The 16,072-nt window shown below is 45.8% G+C and overlaps 1 protein-coding gene across 4 annotated transcripts; it reads right to left on the bottom strand.

Annotated features, from left to right (window-relative positions):
- Nucleotides 1–415: 415 nt before the first annotated feature.
- Nucleotides 416–15,975, bottom strand: PPP1R14D (protein phosphatase 1 regulatory inhibitor subunit 14D). 4 transcript variants are annotated; one of them, XM_083838526.1, is made up of 5 exons: nucleotides 14,949–15,975; nucleotides 8,680–9,164; nucleotides 3,513–3,608; nucleotides 3,264–3,296; nucleotides 416–1,247 (listed from the first exon to the last, which is right to left on the bottom strand). In XM_083838526.1, the coding sequence occupies exons 2-5, from the start codon at nucleotides 8,860–8,862 to the stop codon at nucleotides 1,167–1,169; spliced, it is 393 nt and encodes a 130-aa protein (XP_083694652.1). In that variant the 5' UTR covers nucleotides 8,863–9,164; nucleotides 14,949–15,975; the 3' UTR covers nucleotides 416–1,166. The 4 variants fall into 4 exon arrangements, with proteins under 4 accessions (XP_083694652.1, XP_083694654.1, XP_083694653.1 ...); XM_083838528.1 differs by having other exon boundaries at nucleotides 8,680–9,117; XM_083838527.1 differs by having other exon boundaries at nucleotides 8,680–9,114.
- Nucleotides 15,976–16,072: the final 97 nt, after the last annotated feature.

Raw genomic sequence — 16,072 nt, 5'->3', positions numbered from 1 at the left:
CCTTGAACATACTGGTATGTAGGAGCCCCTCTGGATGCAACTCAGCAACTCATCCTGTGCGTTTGAGTGGCAGTCATGAGAGTGTAGGGCAGGACATAACGTGAGACTGATCTGCCTAGCCAGACATCCTCCATTTGCTGTCTTATTTCCTTGCCATATGTGTCAAGTTAGTGACTTGCTGAGAAGCTGGATGTAGTTTCCTCTGTATTTTTCCAGCCATACATTAGTTACAGCCAGAAGAGTGTGTGCAGCAAGTCAGTGTCCTACTTCACTTCTCATTTGGGAGACCTACCTGTCTGCCAAAGACTCGCTCTGCAATTCTCCCTGCAGGGAAATTAGAAGCAGGTATGTTTTCAGTTCAATTTTTCCTTAGTGTCTGAAAAAAAAAGAGCAAAATCAAGCAGCACATAGCTGATTTTCTCTGTTTTAATATACAAAATAAGCATTTTTAACGTCTTTTTAAATGGTGAGAAAATCATTCCCAGGCCTTCAGAAGACACTTGTAAATCATCAAGTCCAAATTCCACAAAGAGGAAACACAATCTCTTCCATTAGCCTTAGCAGCTGTTTCACCAACTTCCCCTTAAGTATTGACCAGATGCACTTGGCGGTTTTCCTTCGATCCTACTGTATATTTTCTGTCCAACCTTTGTGAATGACAGAGGCTTAATAAGACAAAGTATGTTCAGTGCTGTAGAGTTAGGTGTAGTAGTAACAGGAAATCACAGTCAGGTCTCAGCCGGACTTGAAAGAGGGTGCAGCTTCACAGTAACTGATTTTCCGTGTTGATGAATGAGTGATAACCAATCCCTTGTTTTCCTTGCAGTGGGTGGAAGAAGTTCTGATGAGCTGCTGAGAATTGTATTCAGTGTTCCCCAGCCAGCGTGGAAATTCCTAGAAGAAACTAAAAGAACGATGTCTTGTCTTGTCCCCAAGGTTAAAATACCATTTAAAAAACAGGCGAATATGCAACTTAGCTCCCTGCTGTGCACGTACATGTGGAAGGAGTGGAAACTTCAAACCACTGGTACAAAGTTCACAAACTTGCTGATGTGTCTCAATAACAGTAAGTCCTAAGCATATTGTGAAGTGATCTTGCTGATCCTGTTGTTTGTGCTTTTCGTGGGGAAGATGCATGTTTCCTTGTGACCAAAGCTGGGTGTCCCTTATGGGTGAGGTAATTTCTTCTGAGGACTGGTGATTCTCCGGAGACCTTTCAGTCGACTGAGCAATTCCGTAATGAAGTCCTACAATGAGAATTGTAGGAAGAAGGATGTTGTGTTAATTCCATTGCTCACCAACCCATAGGATACTATGCCTTTTTGCATTATTCCCACATTCCTGTTCATGTTGAGCAGAAACTAGGATTTCTTCATGCATGGAGAAAATGTATCTTTCAGCTTAGGAAAGGGAGACCTTTTGATAGATAAAGAGGGGTCTAAAAGTCCCTCTTTTCTCTGCCTCCCCTGGATCCCTCTGGAGTAGCCATGTTTACCTTATATGCAGCAGCTAGCCTGCTGTCTTCATCCCTGATGCCTGTTTGTTTTACCTTGGAATGACCTCAAGATGGTGTTGTCTCTTTTAGGCTCTTCTGCTTCCTGTTGCCACCATAACCTCCTGCCCACTTCTGCTGCCCTCCCCATGTAGGGCAAAGCAAGTCGTCCCTCTTGTTTCCTTGTTCAACCTGTAAAGCTCCATGTTGTGGACTGCAAACCACGCTGAAGCTGTGCCAGTTCTAGAAGGAAGTGGCTGGCAGAGAAGGGGGTGGAACAGAACACATGTAGGACTAATGATAACCTGGAGCAGGGGTTGAGGACTGGAAGACCAGATAGATGAGCAGCTAATGGAGATAAACCTCAACTGGTTTGCTGACACAGCCAAGGACTATGAACCAAACTGGACCATCTGGTTATACCAAGCAGAAGTCAAAGTGACTAGTGCAAACTTTACCATCTTCATGGCAAGTAACATCACTGTAAAGGACTGTGCAGCTTTTCTTCACCCAAAGAGGACAGCTACATATCATTGTAATTAGGCAAGGTCACCAGAGGTATTGCAACTTGCTATATTTTGGACTCTTTGAAAGCCCAGCTTCCTCACTCTAGTGATCAGAGTTTGTCTGCCACAGCATGCTCTGGAGGTAAATGCCTAGGATTGTACCTTTGTATTCAGTCCCTTCAGAAGAAACCAGTTTGTTTCCTGTGTCTACTTTCTGGGAATAGGCTGCTATGATCTTTCAAGGGGACTGGATTCAAGATTACAAGGGTGAAAGTATATACTTTTGCCACTGAGGCAGCAATATCCAGTTGTAGTTATCAAGAAGCATACTCTCAGCAAGACACTTTCACGGTTGCTGAATCATTAGAGCAAACTATTTTCAGTTATCTCTCTGGGAAAGTGGAGTTCTTGCCCAAGATCTGAAGCTTAGACACACTGAAAACCATTTCCCTATTGCCAGCCTTGTTTGCCAGACCCATGTTAGGAGACTATCCACGATGCTCGTTAGTTTAATTTTGATGGGAGTAATGCATCCATCTCATTTTCTGCATGTTCATCACTGTACAGCTACATATAAAGGCTGGACAAGACATTTAGTAACACCTGAGCACAATATTCATGCGCAAAGCACATGACTGAAGCAGGAGTAGCGGGCCTTATTTTGCACACAGCAGTGTGCAGCAAAGGTAATTGCCGTGTGATGCACACGTTACTCTGCAGAGTATTAGGCTGTTCTCCTTTGAATGCTGTGAATTCTTTAACTCCCTAACTCAAACCAGGACCTGTAAAGATCATGAGGTGGGGGTGAAGCATGTGTTAAACTGACCTAAGGGGCCACTGCTAAACAATTACCTGCCCAGTCCAATCTCAGGGCCATCCTACATTCTTGTCATTCATACACTAGAGTGTTTTAAGCTAAAAATGCATGTAATTAATGGCATGCAAGATGCTTTTATGAACTGTATATACCTTTTCCACACTGAGAACCAAGTAGCAACTCAGCCTGGTCACCTCAGGATGTCAAAATATGGAATGAACTTTGGCTGCACGGCTAAATCATTCATCTGCTCCACTGCTCAACCTTCAGCTCAGCTATGTAGAGCTGAACATATAACATATCAGAACAAACGTACTAATACCTCCCATTGGAAAGTAAATATGCAGTATCATGTTAGGCACAGTAACATCCTGGCTATTCAGCCAAGTAGCAACAAACATACTCTTAGAGCACAGCGTAATATATACATTGACGGTGCTTCACTCACCTCTGTCGGGCTAGAGCATTCATGGAGGATTTCCTAAAAGACATGAAGGAGTCATTTCAGAGTTTTATAAATTGACCCTTCCCTCAAGCTACAAAAAGGACATACAATCTTACTGTACTTGACAGGCTAAAAGGCACAGGGGAGCAGCATGTAACACAGGATGCATGTGTTCTGCAGCCCAAACACCACTGCTATATTGTATTATGACAGCAGTCCCTAACTGAAAGCCACCAAGTCCCTCTATCTAACCTGTAGTTTTAGTTTCTGTTCTTCATTAGGGACCTCCAGGAGATCTTCAAGATCAATTTCAGGTCCACGAACTTGTGCCTCTGTTTTCTCTCTCAGCTAAAAAGAAAAAAAATACACAGTTAATAAACCTTTAAGCTTTTAAGAACTCTAGAGGCCATTTTGGGAGAACTGAGCAGCTGAGAAGTAGCTAGTTATGATAGAACTGTGCTGCAAAGTTGAGGTCAAGAAATAAATCATCTCAAAATAAGGAGGTTCTTGCAAAGAGGGCATGTATTCCACAGCCCCTCTGTAGTGTCTGCTACAGCCACACATCTTAATTCATCATCTGCTCCCATCTCAACCCTTGATGGCTGCTCAGGGATCATGGGCCATGATGGGAACCAAGGGGTGTTCCACCTCTTCAAGAATATTCAACATCAATTGCCAACTGCAATGCGATGTAACCCAGCTTGGGACAACCCACTTCTATGAAGCGTATGCACAGGTGTTCACCAAACAGAAGTCCGGCAGGCTTAATGTTAAAGAGGCACTACTAATACAAGGAGACTTTAAGCTTTTTAGCCACGTACATCTGTGAGAATTAAGGTTGTGTTTTTGCAGTGGAAAATTCCACTAACCTTGCATATTCAAAAGTGATTGTACAGGCATAATAACAGTGGCATAACAGTGGGGAGCACGTTAAGCAGATAAGGAGACAGTGGAAGGTCCCACTGTCCCAAAATAAGGGGGATAGCTAAGAAAAACAAGACGAGCAGTGTGAAATCAGTAAAAACAAAAAAATCATGGTTCTAAGGCTGGTCAAATGAAATTGTACATATATAGTATAGTAACAAGCGTCGAGTAGGTTGTGAACCTGTAGCACTCAGCCAACGAGGAAACAGGGGAGGAATCAAGCATTGGGTAATAGGGAATAAAAGGTTATGATAAACTTTTGCCACCCGCTCCTGCTTGCAGGACGCCCGCCATTGCAATCGCGAATAGAATGCTGCGTCACTGAGATCCTCGCCTGAGCCTATGTTATTGGCTACAAATTGTGTCTCACACATTCACATGGTTGGTATTTATACTAAGGATTTCTGCAGTCATAAAGAAACAACTATGCTTTTGAAAAGCTCAACTATTTTGTCAGCTTTCTCTAATAGCAATGAGGGATATACTATAGTCTCCTTTAATATAAGAGAGACCCCCCCACACAAGCTTTGGTGATCAGAGTAATAGACTCATTATGTTAGTTGGAAACCTTTGTATACTTGGACACAGACATGTTTTAGGTCCATATGCTTCCAAAGGACTGTTAAGGATGGCAGGCTTTGTTTTCCAATGTATTTGCAAGATGAACCTTTAACAACGTGATACCAGTGATATTTTAACAGTAATCAGCAGAATAAGGATAATGAGTAAACAGCACAGCACCTAATTGCTGGATAGCATTTACAGATGTGTATGTAAAACATTAAACAATAAAGGCGGTACTTACGGAAAAAAAGAAACTATTTCTGATCAGTCTCTGATACCATGCCATAGAGGAAGTAGAAAAGCAGTAGGTGTTCAGCTTTGTTACACAGCTGATTTGACAACTAGTAATAAAAGTTGCACTTGCTGTACTGTGACCCATAACAACATTTCTTCTCAGAATAGTTTTCATGTGACTACTTAGACAACAGGTCTTGATCCAGCCTGACTTTGGCTAAAGAAATAAATGGATCAGGAGGGCAACGTAGGATAAGGACTCCCTATGGCTTTCCAGTTCAAGTAGGGACTGTGTGCCTACTTCCAAGCACAGAGAGTGGTCTCGAAAACCCAAATTGTCTCATGAGTCTTAATTTTGTTGTGAAAAGCCTCGTGGCAGCAAATAGCATAGCATTCAGATTATCTGTATCGGGAGATGACGTTTGAACCTTGCTGGCATTTGAACCTGCAGTGCTGTTCATTCCAACTCTGTCACACGGGTTTCTGGAAGACTCTGAGGAATATTGCCCTCACTGCCGAGGGCAGGTGGAGCAGAGGACAAGAAGGTGATGTAATGGAAGGCAGTGGATCCAGAGAAGCCCAGCAGGGCTAGCAGAGCTAACCAAATTGTCTTGCCACAGTGCACAAAGCAGGGCAGGAGGATCTGTTTTACACCTGGATGCTTACAAGTCATATATTGTGGCACATTTATTTATTTGAAAAGATACCACGCAAATTTCTGTGGTACCCTATTAACAGTCTCTGACGTGGAACAGCATCACATGCAGTTCCTGGCAGGAATCTCTTCAGTTGCCCCAGTACATCAGGAAGTCAATAAAACTATTGTGCTGGAGAGGTGCTAGCAAAGGCAATCTCCTGGCAATCTGTTCCCGTAAGGGCATGGCTGCATTTCTCGCTTGGGCCTGCAGGGATTTTGTAAGGAAAAAATACCTCCTTTGGGTAGCTGCTCCGATGACAGCAAACAGCTCCCAGTTAGTCGATTCACAGAAAACCACACGTAATAAGCTAATCTGACTTGTTTTTCTGACACCTTTACAGGCATATATCTGTAGACTTAGACAAGTGAGAGTATCCCACAAGGAGTCGCATCTTGGACTATGTTACTGGTGGTACCAAGAAGTGCTTTTCATCTATCTCAAAAAAGCTTCTCTGAACCACTACTTTGAACCTGCAATAATTCCCCAAAGGGCAAGAGGTCCTGTTGCTTGAAGCAGCAACCATTCTCCTTCATCTCTTCAGAGCTACCTTACCGCTTTTGCTTGCTTAGTCCTTCAAGTTGTGAGCATCCACTCCTATCTCTTAAACCTCCACTGCTGAAGTCCTCCTCAGTAGGACTCTGAATTCTCTCCTTTTGCTGGCTCCATAAATGAAGATATCGTAAATATACACATATATTAAGCTGGAAATGGGGTCCTCTCCCATCCCCTCCTTCAGGCATTGCCTGTCAGGAAGCAATGTTTTAAGTAACATTTGTCTCTTCTCAGGGCACAGTGGTGTTTTGGTGTGGCTACCAATTCAGTGGCACCATTTCCCCTTGGGGAACATGGATAAATACAATCTGCAGGTTTCCTCATAGCAGCCTTGAACTGCTTGTCCTTAACTTTACAGTGGCGTTACATGGGGACAGTAAAAATAAAGAAAACAAAAGCAGTTAGGTGTTTAACACCATCTCAAGTGACAGGATGAAATACAGTAAATGGCTCTAGTCCTTGTAAAGCTACATAGAACAAAATGGAAAAAGCAGGTACGTTTGTGACACAAGGAGGCTGGACAGAGCACATTGCCAGACAGGCATGCAGACCTAGCTGCCTACATACCTAAATCTCCAGAGACTGCCAGAGTCTAGCCTGCCTCCAAAATGGCTGTGGACAGCACATACACCATATAATCAGGCCTCAGATACAGCTGAGCACTTACTACTATAATTTTATAAAATAAAGAAAACAACTGGAAATTCAGAATTATTAAGCTGTGAAGAGATTACAGCAGTTTACCCTTAGTCATTTTTACTAATCAAGTTATAAACTTGTTCAGGAAGTCTAAAAATGCTACTTAACAGAGCAGGAACAATATTGTATTCATTTTCAGAGCCATGCATTTGCAACCAAAGGAAGGATCTCTTTCTCTGTATTTGTTTTCTCCTGCGTGCTCTTTGCATATGACAAACTAAAACAGAAGGTAACTATTTTTGTCTCCCAACTCAGCATGAGAACCCAGTATGTTCCCACAAATATCAAACAGGAAATAATCACACAGAAAATGATGATAATAAACAACAAAAATACCAAAACCAGCAACAACAATAATAAAAAGCCTCAGAGAGAGTTCCTGAAGTTCCCCTGTTCAGGTGAGGAGCTGACACTGTTCCGTGGTGCTCAGACATGGACAATCATCCTGGAGCCCTCTCAAAATAGACAGAAATTTCTCTGTGCCATCATGACAACACAAAAATCGCCTTTCCTGGGCTGTTCTAGCATGTCCACTTCCACTGTTGGTTGCAGTTTAAAACTGGTGATGCTCAGAGTAAAAGTCTCCAAGTAATCATTGGCTCTTTTGTCCTCTTATCTCAAAAATGTGTTTAACACTGCGCTGGGGTGTGAATACAGAAAACAGGACAGAAAAGGCTTGACAGTTAATATAGTTAATTCCCATCCAGAACATGAATAACCTATTTTACACCACTTGTTAAACCCACCTATGTTTTCTATTGAAGACATTTATAATCTACTGGGTTGTGAGTCAAGAAAGGTATTTTCTCTTACTGTATCAACTGTTACCCTGCAGATTAAAGCAAAAACATTAAATCTCAACCTATTTAAATAGGTTTGAGTCCCTGAGGTGCAATGTAAGCAAATCCTTTCACCTTTTCTTTACTACACTCTAAAGGAATTATCGTCTCAAAAGTGGAAAAGCACTATCACCTCTGAAAGCTCCCAGTGTAGGTGCCATCCATCTAAGCACAAAATAGGAATAGAAGTGATAGTAATGGGTTAAAATTTCAGTGTACCCAGTCAGTGCTGAACTTGACTTACATATCACTCCTCTGTGAAAAAAAAGCCACGTACCCCACAGCAGCTCAAAGTAAATACTTGTACCATTCAGGTGCTGTACCTAGACACTCCTACTAAACCTTTCCTAGTTTGACTGCTCTCAGATATGCAGGAAGGATTTGGGACTTACTGTTCCTCTAGTTAAGGAAAATGCAGGGAGGAAGACAGCTCTAGGGATCTGTGAAGGTGTAAGGTCTCTATACACATCATCTGAGCATGTGTTTTGTCTTTCTTCCACTGCTGCCAGTAGAATGTTCATGGTCTGGGACCAAAAGGGATGAAAATACACTGAATACCTCTAATCCAGCTAGTACTGCTTGCAGCAAAGCCACTGACCACGTGGAGCTCAGCAGCATGTGGCTTGGTACACCTCTCCAAATTTCACTTCTTGTGCTGGGCAATAGCTATCCTCCCAGCAGGTGTAATACCAGGCAGTTCATAGCTAGCTGGATTATATCAGCACAAGCTTCTCTGACTGTGGACACACCATTCAAAGAGAGTACTGTTGCAGGTGGCAATAGGATACCTGACAAAGATGGAAGACAAGGATCTATTTCCAGTAAGGCAGAGGAAGCTCTGCCCCAGCACACAGAGCCCTTGTCCCATTCATCTAATGAGCAAGGGGCTGATTTGCCCCAGCGACTCACCGGGTACTGGTACAGCTCCTGCAGCTGGGCATCAACCCATTCCTCCAAGTCTAGCCAGCGCTGTAGGTCCTTGCGGTTGTACTTTATGGTTAGCTTGCCCAGTTTCCTGTGTGATGATTCCTCCCCAGGTTTCTCCGGAGTCTGGAAAGTCACCCGGGGCAGTGTGCTGGAGTTGCTGGCCATCCTCACTGCTTCTTCCTCCTCCTCCTCCTCTCCACCTGCAGGAACTCACCTTCCCGTGGGTCGCTCTCCTCTGTCTCTTAACCAGTATCTCCCTGCAGCTCGTGGCTCAGGGCACAAGCTCCTCGCTGACGCCGAAGGCAGGCAGCATCAGCAATACCAGGGAGCGCAGCGGGGGACAGCAAGCAGCCGGGGCAGCGGCCGGGCGCTGCAGGCAGAATTACTGGAGCAGGCTCTTGGGTTTCACAACCGGCGCTGCTGACGAGCAGGGAGGGAGGGGAGAGGGGTTGTTGTAATAACATCTGCTGTTAAAAGAAGCCAAGTGAAGCAGGGAACTGATAAACAAGGTTTGTTAATATTTAACGCAAGCCAGCTCCAAGAAGTGGCAGGAGGTGGGGAAGAAGGAGGTTTTAAATTACTTTTCCTACAGGTGTAACTGATGTGCATGTGCAAATCCGGAGGGCTGATCCATACATCATTCATTAAATCCTGCGGAGTTTGAGCTCCACTAGCCACTGTGAACTTCTGTCACCTGCAGCTACGGGGTTTAGTTCCCACTGAAATGGCATAGCTGCCATGGTAGGGCTATAGGACTAGACCTAACACAGGTAAAGAGAACCAGTCTGGGGTCAGGTGGCCACATCTACTCTTTTACAATGATGGGAATGGTGGGTCAATGTTGTTGCAAGCCAACCTCTGTCTCAGCAGCCCCATTTTACATTGTTCCGAATTCTGTAAATTCAGTCCAGCTTTCTCAAAAATCTTTTTGTAGAAATCTTGGTGACCTGACCATCTGAGCAAGGCACTTCAGAGAGAAAACAAAATCTGTGCTCTTAAAAAAAAATGTACAGGATGTGCTGTGATGGCATAACTATCGAGGGATAAAGAGTTACCTGCTTCTCACAGGAAGGTATTTATGGTAAACAGGATAATGCTGAAACATCATAAACTGTTACAATATTTATCATTGATTAGTTTACAGTCTCTTTCTTACTGGAATATGGGTTAAAGGTCTGCAACATTATTCCCCCGTCCAATGTTAGAGGGACACGTGAGCAGCGCTGATCAGAGGGGCAGAAATCAGATGAGACGTGTTTATGGAGTGCCAGGGCAGCAGGAAACCCGTCCCTGCTTCCGATGCTATATCACACCCATCTATCCATCTGTCCCCAGAGCCTTCCCATGACCTGCACTGGGTGCTGCCCTGTCACACAGATGAACCCACCAAGATTTTCTGCCATGAAGCAGATCAGCAGCTTCAGTCCCATGGTTTGTGTGGAAATAGCACGTAAGGTGGAGACTGGCTTTCTCTGGAAGTCAGATCCAGGCCCCCTGCCAAAGCCACATCGCTGTGCCAAGAGGTGGTGGCACAGCCAGCCAGCAGCAACTCCTTCACAGGCTGGTAGAAAAATAAGCAGGGATGTTCCAGCCCTTCTTCTCAACTTGAGTTTGGGGGAAATTAAAAAAAAAAAAAAAAAAGAAAAAGTCTTTTTTGAGAGATAGTTCCACAAAGTGTTTATCCTGAAGCTTGCTCCAGCCCCATTAAAGGGAAGGACAAAGTACTAAAGTATACCTAAAACTGGTATCATGTCACCTGCTTTTCAGACAGACTGAAGCTTCTATTCAGAAGCCAGCTGTCAGCTAATTAATTTGCTAAGCTTGCCCCATTTTTCCTCACTGCTTGACTGTATTCACCGCCTAGTCTCACTCCTAAAGCTGTCTTACAGCAAAATTTTCCAGAACAATCCATACTACGAGAGGGTGGGCGCATACTCCCTGAGGAGAGATTCTTAACAGTTAAAAATCTTGCAAAACCCATGAATATCTTATAATGTGTTTACAACTGTTGACTTTTCAAAGGTTAATAGGCAATCCAAAGATGGAGTAAATCTGGACCAAAGGACACACTTTGCCAGGTATTAAATTGTCTCCCAACAGAAGTGCTCTATCTTGGTGTTCAAAGTCTGACTTTTTTTTTCAAATGGGGTAAAACAACCTACATTTTCCTTGGTCCCACTGCCACGAACGCTGACAGATTTTCCTGCAGAACTCCAGGCAGGCTGGTGTTAAGACCAGAGAAAGCAATCCATCCAAAAATTTGCAGTGGCTGAAGCTGGCAGGGAAGTTGTACCCTTCCTCCATCGCACATGCTGACCCCGATGCTCTTCCTTAGGCCAGGTGACCTCTGCATGGAAGATGGAGCTTGCCCTGTTAATCCTCTGTCAGCTGAGCTGAATTTATGAAGCATGGGATGGGTGTGAGGAGGAGGGGCATGCACCCTGCCCTAAAGGCAGCTGCCTGCTCTTCAAGCAGATGGAGCCTCTCTTGACTGGTAACCCCCCTTGAGCATGAGTAATGGACTGAGATACCACACCTGAGAATGTCCACAGGCAGGCTTACCCCACTGTCTGTGCTTTATCAGCAAAGCTATGAGAAGCCCCTGGTGCCCTCGTGCTGCTCGAGCGGTGTCACCACACAGGGGAGCAAGTTGGTCACAGGGGAATGCCAGAGGCCCTTAGGAGGGCTGCACGCCAAAGCGAGCTGCACTACAGGATGTTTATTATCCTGCTCTGGGTTGTAAGCGCTTAGTCATGAATTCTTTGTAGCAAGAAGGTGGCGATGCAAAAATAAATGTTTACAGATGAAGTAGGCCTCCTCCTGCCACAAGCTGTTCTAATCAATCATTAAAGCAGGAGGAAGAAGCAAAAAGGCAACGTGTAAAATCACCCCGTGAGGGCACGGTAGAGGTTCCTGTGGGCCTCGTGCAGGATGGGCAGCATTGCCCCTGGGGAGGAAGGCAGCATCTCACATGGGTGCACCAGCCACCTGCCCTAGGAGGGAGCTTTTGCCTCTGAGAGGAGCGGGGTGGTATTCAATACCACAAAAGGTGGGCTTTTGCGACGATCTACGGCCCCAGCCAAAGAGGGCCACCAAGCTGAACGCTTGTGTCATGGTGCCAAACAGCTGAGGCACCGGAGCAAATGAGTGCAAGAGATGGATCCAGTTACGCTCCTCCTGGAGCTCACACTCTCCACCCCACACCTGTGACCAAAAGCCGGTGTTCCTCTTTCACTCCAAGCCAACAGCAGCTACGCACCCTCAATAATTCAGCAGGGACCCAGCTCCTCTTTCTAGAGAGCTGGATGGCCTCTTACCCTCGTGTCTCAGCCCAGAGAGGAATTTTTTTCCTTCAAGACAGCCAGGAGCCACTCCCCACCAGCTTTAGAAAATGATCACTTTCCCTGTGGTTACAAACATGGTAGTTAGCACAAATTAAGCCAGGAAAGGCAGCAGAGGTGACTGTACCGATGCTACATAGACACCACAAGGTAAGGATGTTCTTCATGCTCTTGTGGGCAGAAGCAGGCACTGAAGTAACTCTGGATCAGAAAACAGCCAGGGCTGGAGGTCAGAAGAGCCCTGAGCCCTGTGGCAGCCCTGGTACCCCTGCGCCCCAGCTTCTGCCAGCCACTGCCCTCACCCTCTGGTGCTTCCTCTGCAGCATGGAAACTGAAAAAGCTGCCCCGTTGCCCCCCAGCTCTTGCTAGACAAGGAGACTGCTTTGTCCATTCCCAGCCCATGGAGGGCTGAGGAAGCAGCCGCGAGGCTCCAGCACACACAGCCCTCACCCGAGCAGCAGTGCTGGCTTCCACCTGCAGGTGGAGAGCCTTGGTGCTCCTCAGCGGTGGCCAAGCACTCCTCTCCCTGACAGGGCGGCCTTCCGCCAGGCAGTGAAAGGCCAGTGAGGAGAGGAATACTGAGGGACAAACAGCTCCCAACTCTTGTATTTGACTGGGGAACCCCAAACTGGGGACTTGGCACTGGCTCAAGAAGCAGCCCTGTCCCAGCAGTAAAGGCAAGGGGCTAGGAGAGGCAGCCCTCAGCCCCCTCGGCCTTGGTAATGCAGTCAGAAGGGTAAGGGCTAAAGGCTCTTGTTAAAGGCAAGGTGAATTAAATGCCACTAACTGGGGGTCTTTGGAAAATCCATCCATGTTGGTTTTGGTTCTAAAAACATGTGTTTTGATCTCCATCCCCAAATGCAAGGGAGAGCAGAGGAGGCGCTGGCAGCTGGCCCGAAGGTGTCGAAGACCTGCAGCTTCCCAGGGGCTGTGGTGTCTGCAGGAAGGGAGGGAGAAGGAGCGGCCTGGGGAACACCACAGCCCATCAAAAACAGCTCAGGTCACCTCTGGGAACTTCAATGGGAAATGTTAAATTTTATCAGTTTCCTGCAAATTGAAGGCTCTTTGCTTCACAAAAGGAGCCATTTCCATAACTATCTCCCTATAGGAGCCTAGCGCAGACATGGCGAAAATGTAGATGCTTCCTCAGCGTAACTAGTCTAAGCACAATTTCCCCTTCTTCCTTTCCTAGTGCTCCTGTATTTAACAGCTTACCGTGACTAGCAACAATAAAATAAGAGGCACAGCGCCGGGCAGGACAACAGACAGGAACTTCTCCACGGAAACAGTCCTCCCTCCCCACAGCCGCCCTTGGTAAGGTGGGAAAGGCTCTGGTGAGGACTCAGCAGCCTGTCACCCTTTCCCTGGCTTGGTTCCTCAGGACGGGCGGTTAGTCATGGCCTGCTGTGATCCCTCCCCGTCTCCTTCCTTTGCCACAGCTTTGTGCCGTCACTTGCATCCGGGTCTCGCCCCTAAACCACACCAGGAGGTTTAACCCGAGGCAAATACAACAAAACAAGCAAGCAAGCAAACCTGTCTCCCGAGTGCTAGTTACACACGGAGCGGTTCTCAGATACAGCCGAGCAGAACGGAGCGGCTGTCAGGAAGTCACTGCAAGCTGTGGTGCCACTTGGCTGGGCAAAGGGGACCTGGAGCAAGTCTTCCTTGTTTTTTCTGCCTTTTTGGGACCCTTCCTTCCAGCAGCTGGGTGCCCACCTGCTGGTGGGTGCTGGGTCCCCACAGCGGTCACATCAAGGTAGGTGACGCAGGCTGCTACTCATTTTTTTTACAAGCCGTGCATGTCTAAGAGCTACAATTCTAGTCAAATATTAAGCCACTGTGTATTTTAACCCCCCCCCCCCCAGTAAGCTGCTGAGTAGCTATTATTGCAGGACCGAGAGCAGACACTTCTCAGCCCATAAAAGACAAACATTAACCATGACTCACTGTTTCAGGACCCCTTTAAAAACACTCCCAAGCCATAAAATCACACAACCTGCTTTCTCTTCACGCTAATATGAGTAACACACAGCTCAGCTGGAGTCATGGGAAATTATTTGTTTGCTAGACGAGGCCTGAGATGGGAGCTCTGGGTTAGGTGAGCAGGGGGCAGGCTACTGAGATGCAAGGAAAGATGCTGCAATGGAGAGCAGTTCCTAACAGAAATCCTTGATCTTGGGACTAACCCCAATTAAAACATTAATTACTGAACCTCTCCAGAACAAACTGGCGTATTTAGAAATGCTGCTGGCACAGAGGTGGGATGCATCACTTCTACAGTGGAGGACAAAAACCATGATGTTTAAAAGTCAAATAAAGAAGCCAGACCCATCTGCCAAGATGGAGAAGTGGGTCAAATTTAAGAATATAAAGAATATAAAAAGTAAGGTCACATTTTTAGGAAATGGTCACAAGAATTTTAGCTGGAGGCTGATCAGCTGAAAATGGCAGAAAGAACAAGTCCAAGATCCGCTAAAGATGTTCTGTTCATAAGATGGCTCTTCAGTGAACCTATGAAAGATACTAAAATGATCCTAAGATGTATTCAGCAATGGATTTCCATCAGAGAGACTGAAGATTAAATACTTGATAATGGTGATCCATTTTGAGCCTATGGCATACAGTTTTGTAACACATTTAATAATAACAAAAAAAAAACAAAAAACCAGAACTGGAAAACACACAGAAAAAAGACACTAAGATAACAAAGGGGGAATGGAGACTCTGCCATAAAAGAAGTGATTAAAAGATCATGGCTGGCTTCCACTAGCAAAATGAAGACTGAGTTAGGATATGATTTCACTAAAGTAAATACACCTGAAGAAGATAATAGGAGAGAAGCTTTTGAAATTAAAGGACAACAGTGCACAAGAAAAATGAATATAAGGTATATAAAGTAAGTATAAATACCTTTATGGTGAGCAGCAGAAAAGCTTGCAGCATGACACTAGCACAGTCTTCTGATGGGAGCAAAAGGGATTAAATCCCCTACTCTTAAGGTAAGGCTTGATTAGTTTATGAAGGGGCTCACTCTTCTGTAAACATTTAAAACAGGGGGAGGAGGGGTGCAAGGGAGGGCTTGAGTGCCTCAGGCTGTGCAGAATAAAAGACAACCTTGTCATTTATTTATTTATTTATTATTTCCCCAGCATCAGGGGTACCACAGACAGAAACAAGCAGCAGGAATTGAAATGCGGGACACCAGCAAGGTCCCCAAAACTGCAAAGGTAGCTGCTGCTCAAAGCACAGCCATTGCTCACCATCTCTTCTCAAAGATTTGCCAATCAATACCATCTCACATTTGCTTCTGCCTTTGAAGTGATGCAATATTTCATTAAAAATAATGTCCACGCAAATTACAAGCACCCTCTGCCCTCCTAAGCACTATGACGGAGGGCTAAGAAGACTTTACTCAGGGGTTTAGGAGTGCTTGCAGAGGGAGTGGTGACACTGATGTAGCTGGTGAACAGGGGAATTTGATCCTAGCTCTGCAAATAGAAGCAGGAAGGTAAAACACATACCCAAGTTACAGCAGGCAGCGTTTCTGTGCCTATTTGTGGCTGATCTGTGTGAGAGTGGGGAGCACTGGAACATGGCTCACCAGGGGGCTGAGCACCAAAAAGTCTCGCTGCAGTGGTGCAGGGGCTGCTGCCAGGCACACTGCCAAGGGTTTTCACTGAAGAGGAGTATTATGTCCCAAAAGCTGGGAATGAATGGTTTTGAGCATGAAATGCCTGACAGTGGGTGCAGGTTACGAGGCCAAGCCAGGGGGCTGACTCATTTGGGTCAGTGAGACCTGGGATCCCTGCCACCCCACCGGTGGCGATGCTGCGCTGCAAGGGCTGCCACCAGAGGACATGTGCTCACGGCTTTCAGCACAACCCGTTTGGGCTTTTGGGCCGGCTGAAGCGTAGGGATGGGGTGGGTGCCCTTGCACCTGTGCGAGCACGGAGTACCACTCTCGGATGCATAGGGCTGTGCTGGGTGCTCCCATGGGAGCCTTCGCTCCCCTTGCCAGCGGAGTGGGAAATGGT

This window comes from Anser anser, assembly GCF_964211835.1.
Source record: "Anser anser genome assembly, chromosome: 5".
NCBI lineage: Eukaryota > Metazoa > Chordata > Aves > Anseriformes > Anatidae > Anser > Anser anser.
This window is presented reverse-complemented; position numbering and strand designations above follow the sequence as displayed.

Excerpts from the sequence above, each read along its gene's own strand:
- PPP1R14D (XM_083838526.1), bottom strand. The coding sequence starts at position 8,862 with ATGGCCAGCAACTCCAGCACACTGCCCCGGGTGACTTTCCAGACTCCG. Across the intron at positions 3,609-8,679 it reads AGGAGCTGTACCAGTACCCG|CTGAGAGAGAAAACAGAGGC; the intron begins GTGAGTCGCTGG and ends TTTTCTTTTTAG. Across the intron at positions 3,297-3,512 it reads AACAGAAACTAAAACTACAG|GAAATCCTCCATGAATGCTC; the intron begins GTTAGATAGAGG and ends CATGTCTTTTAG.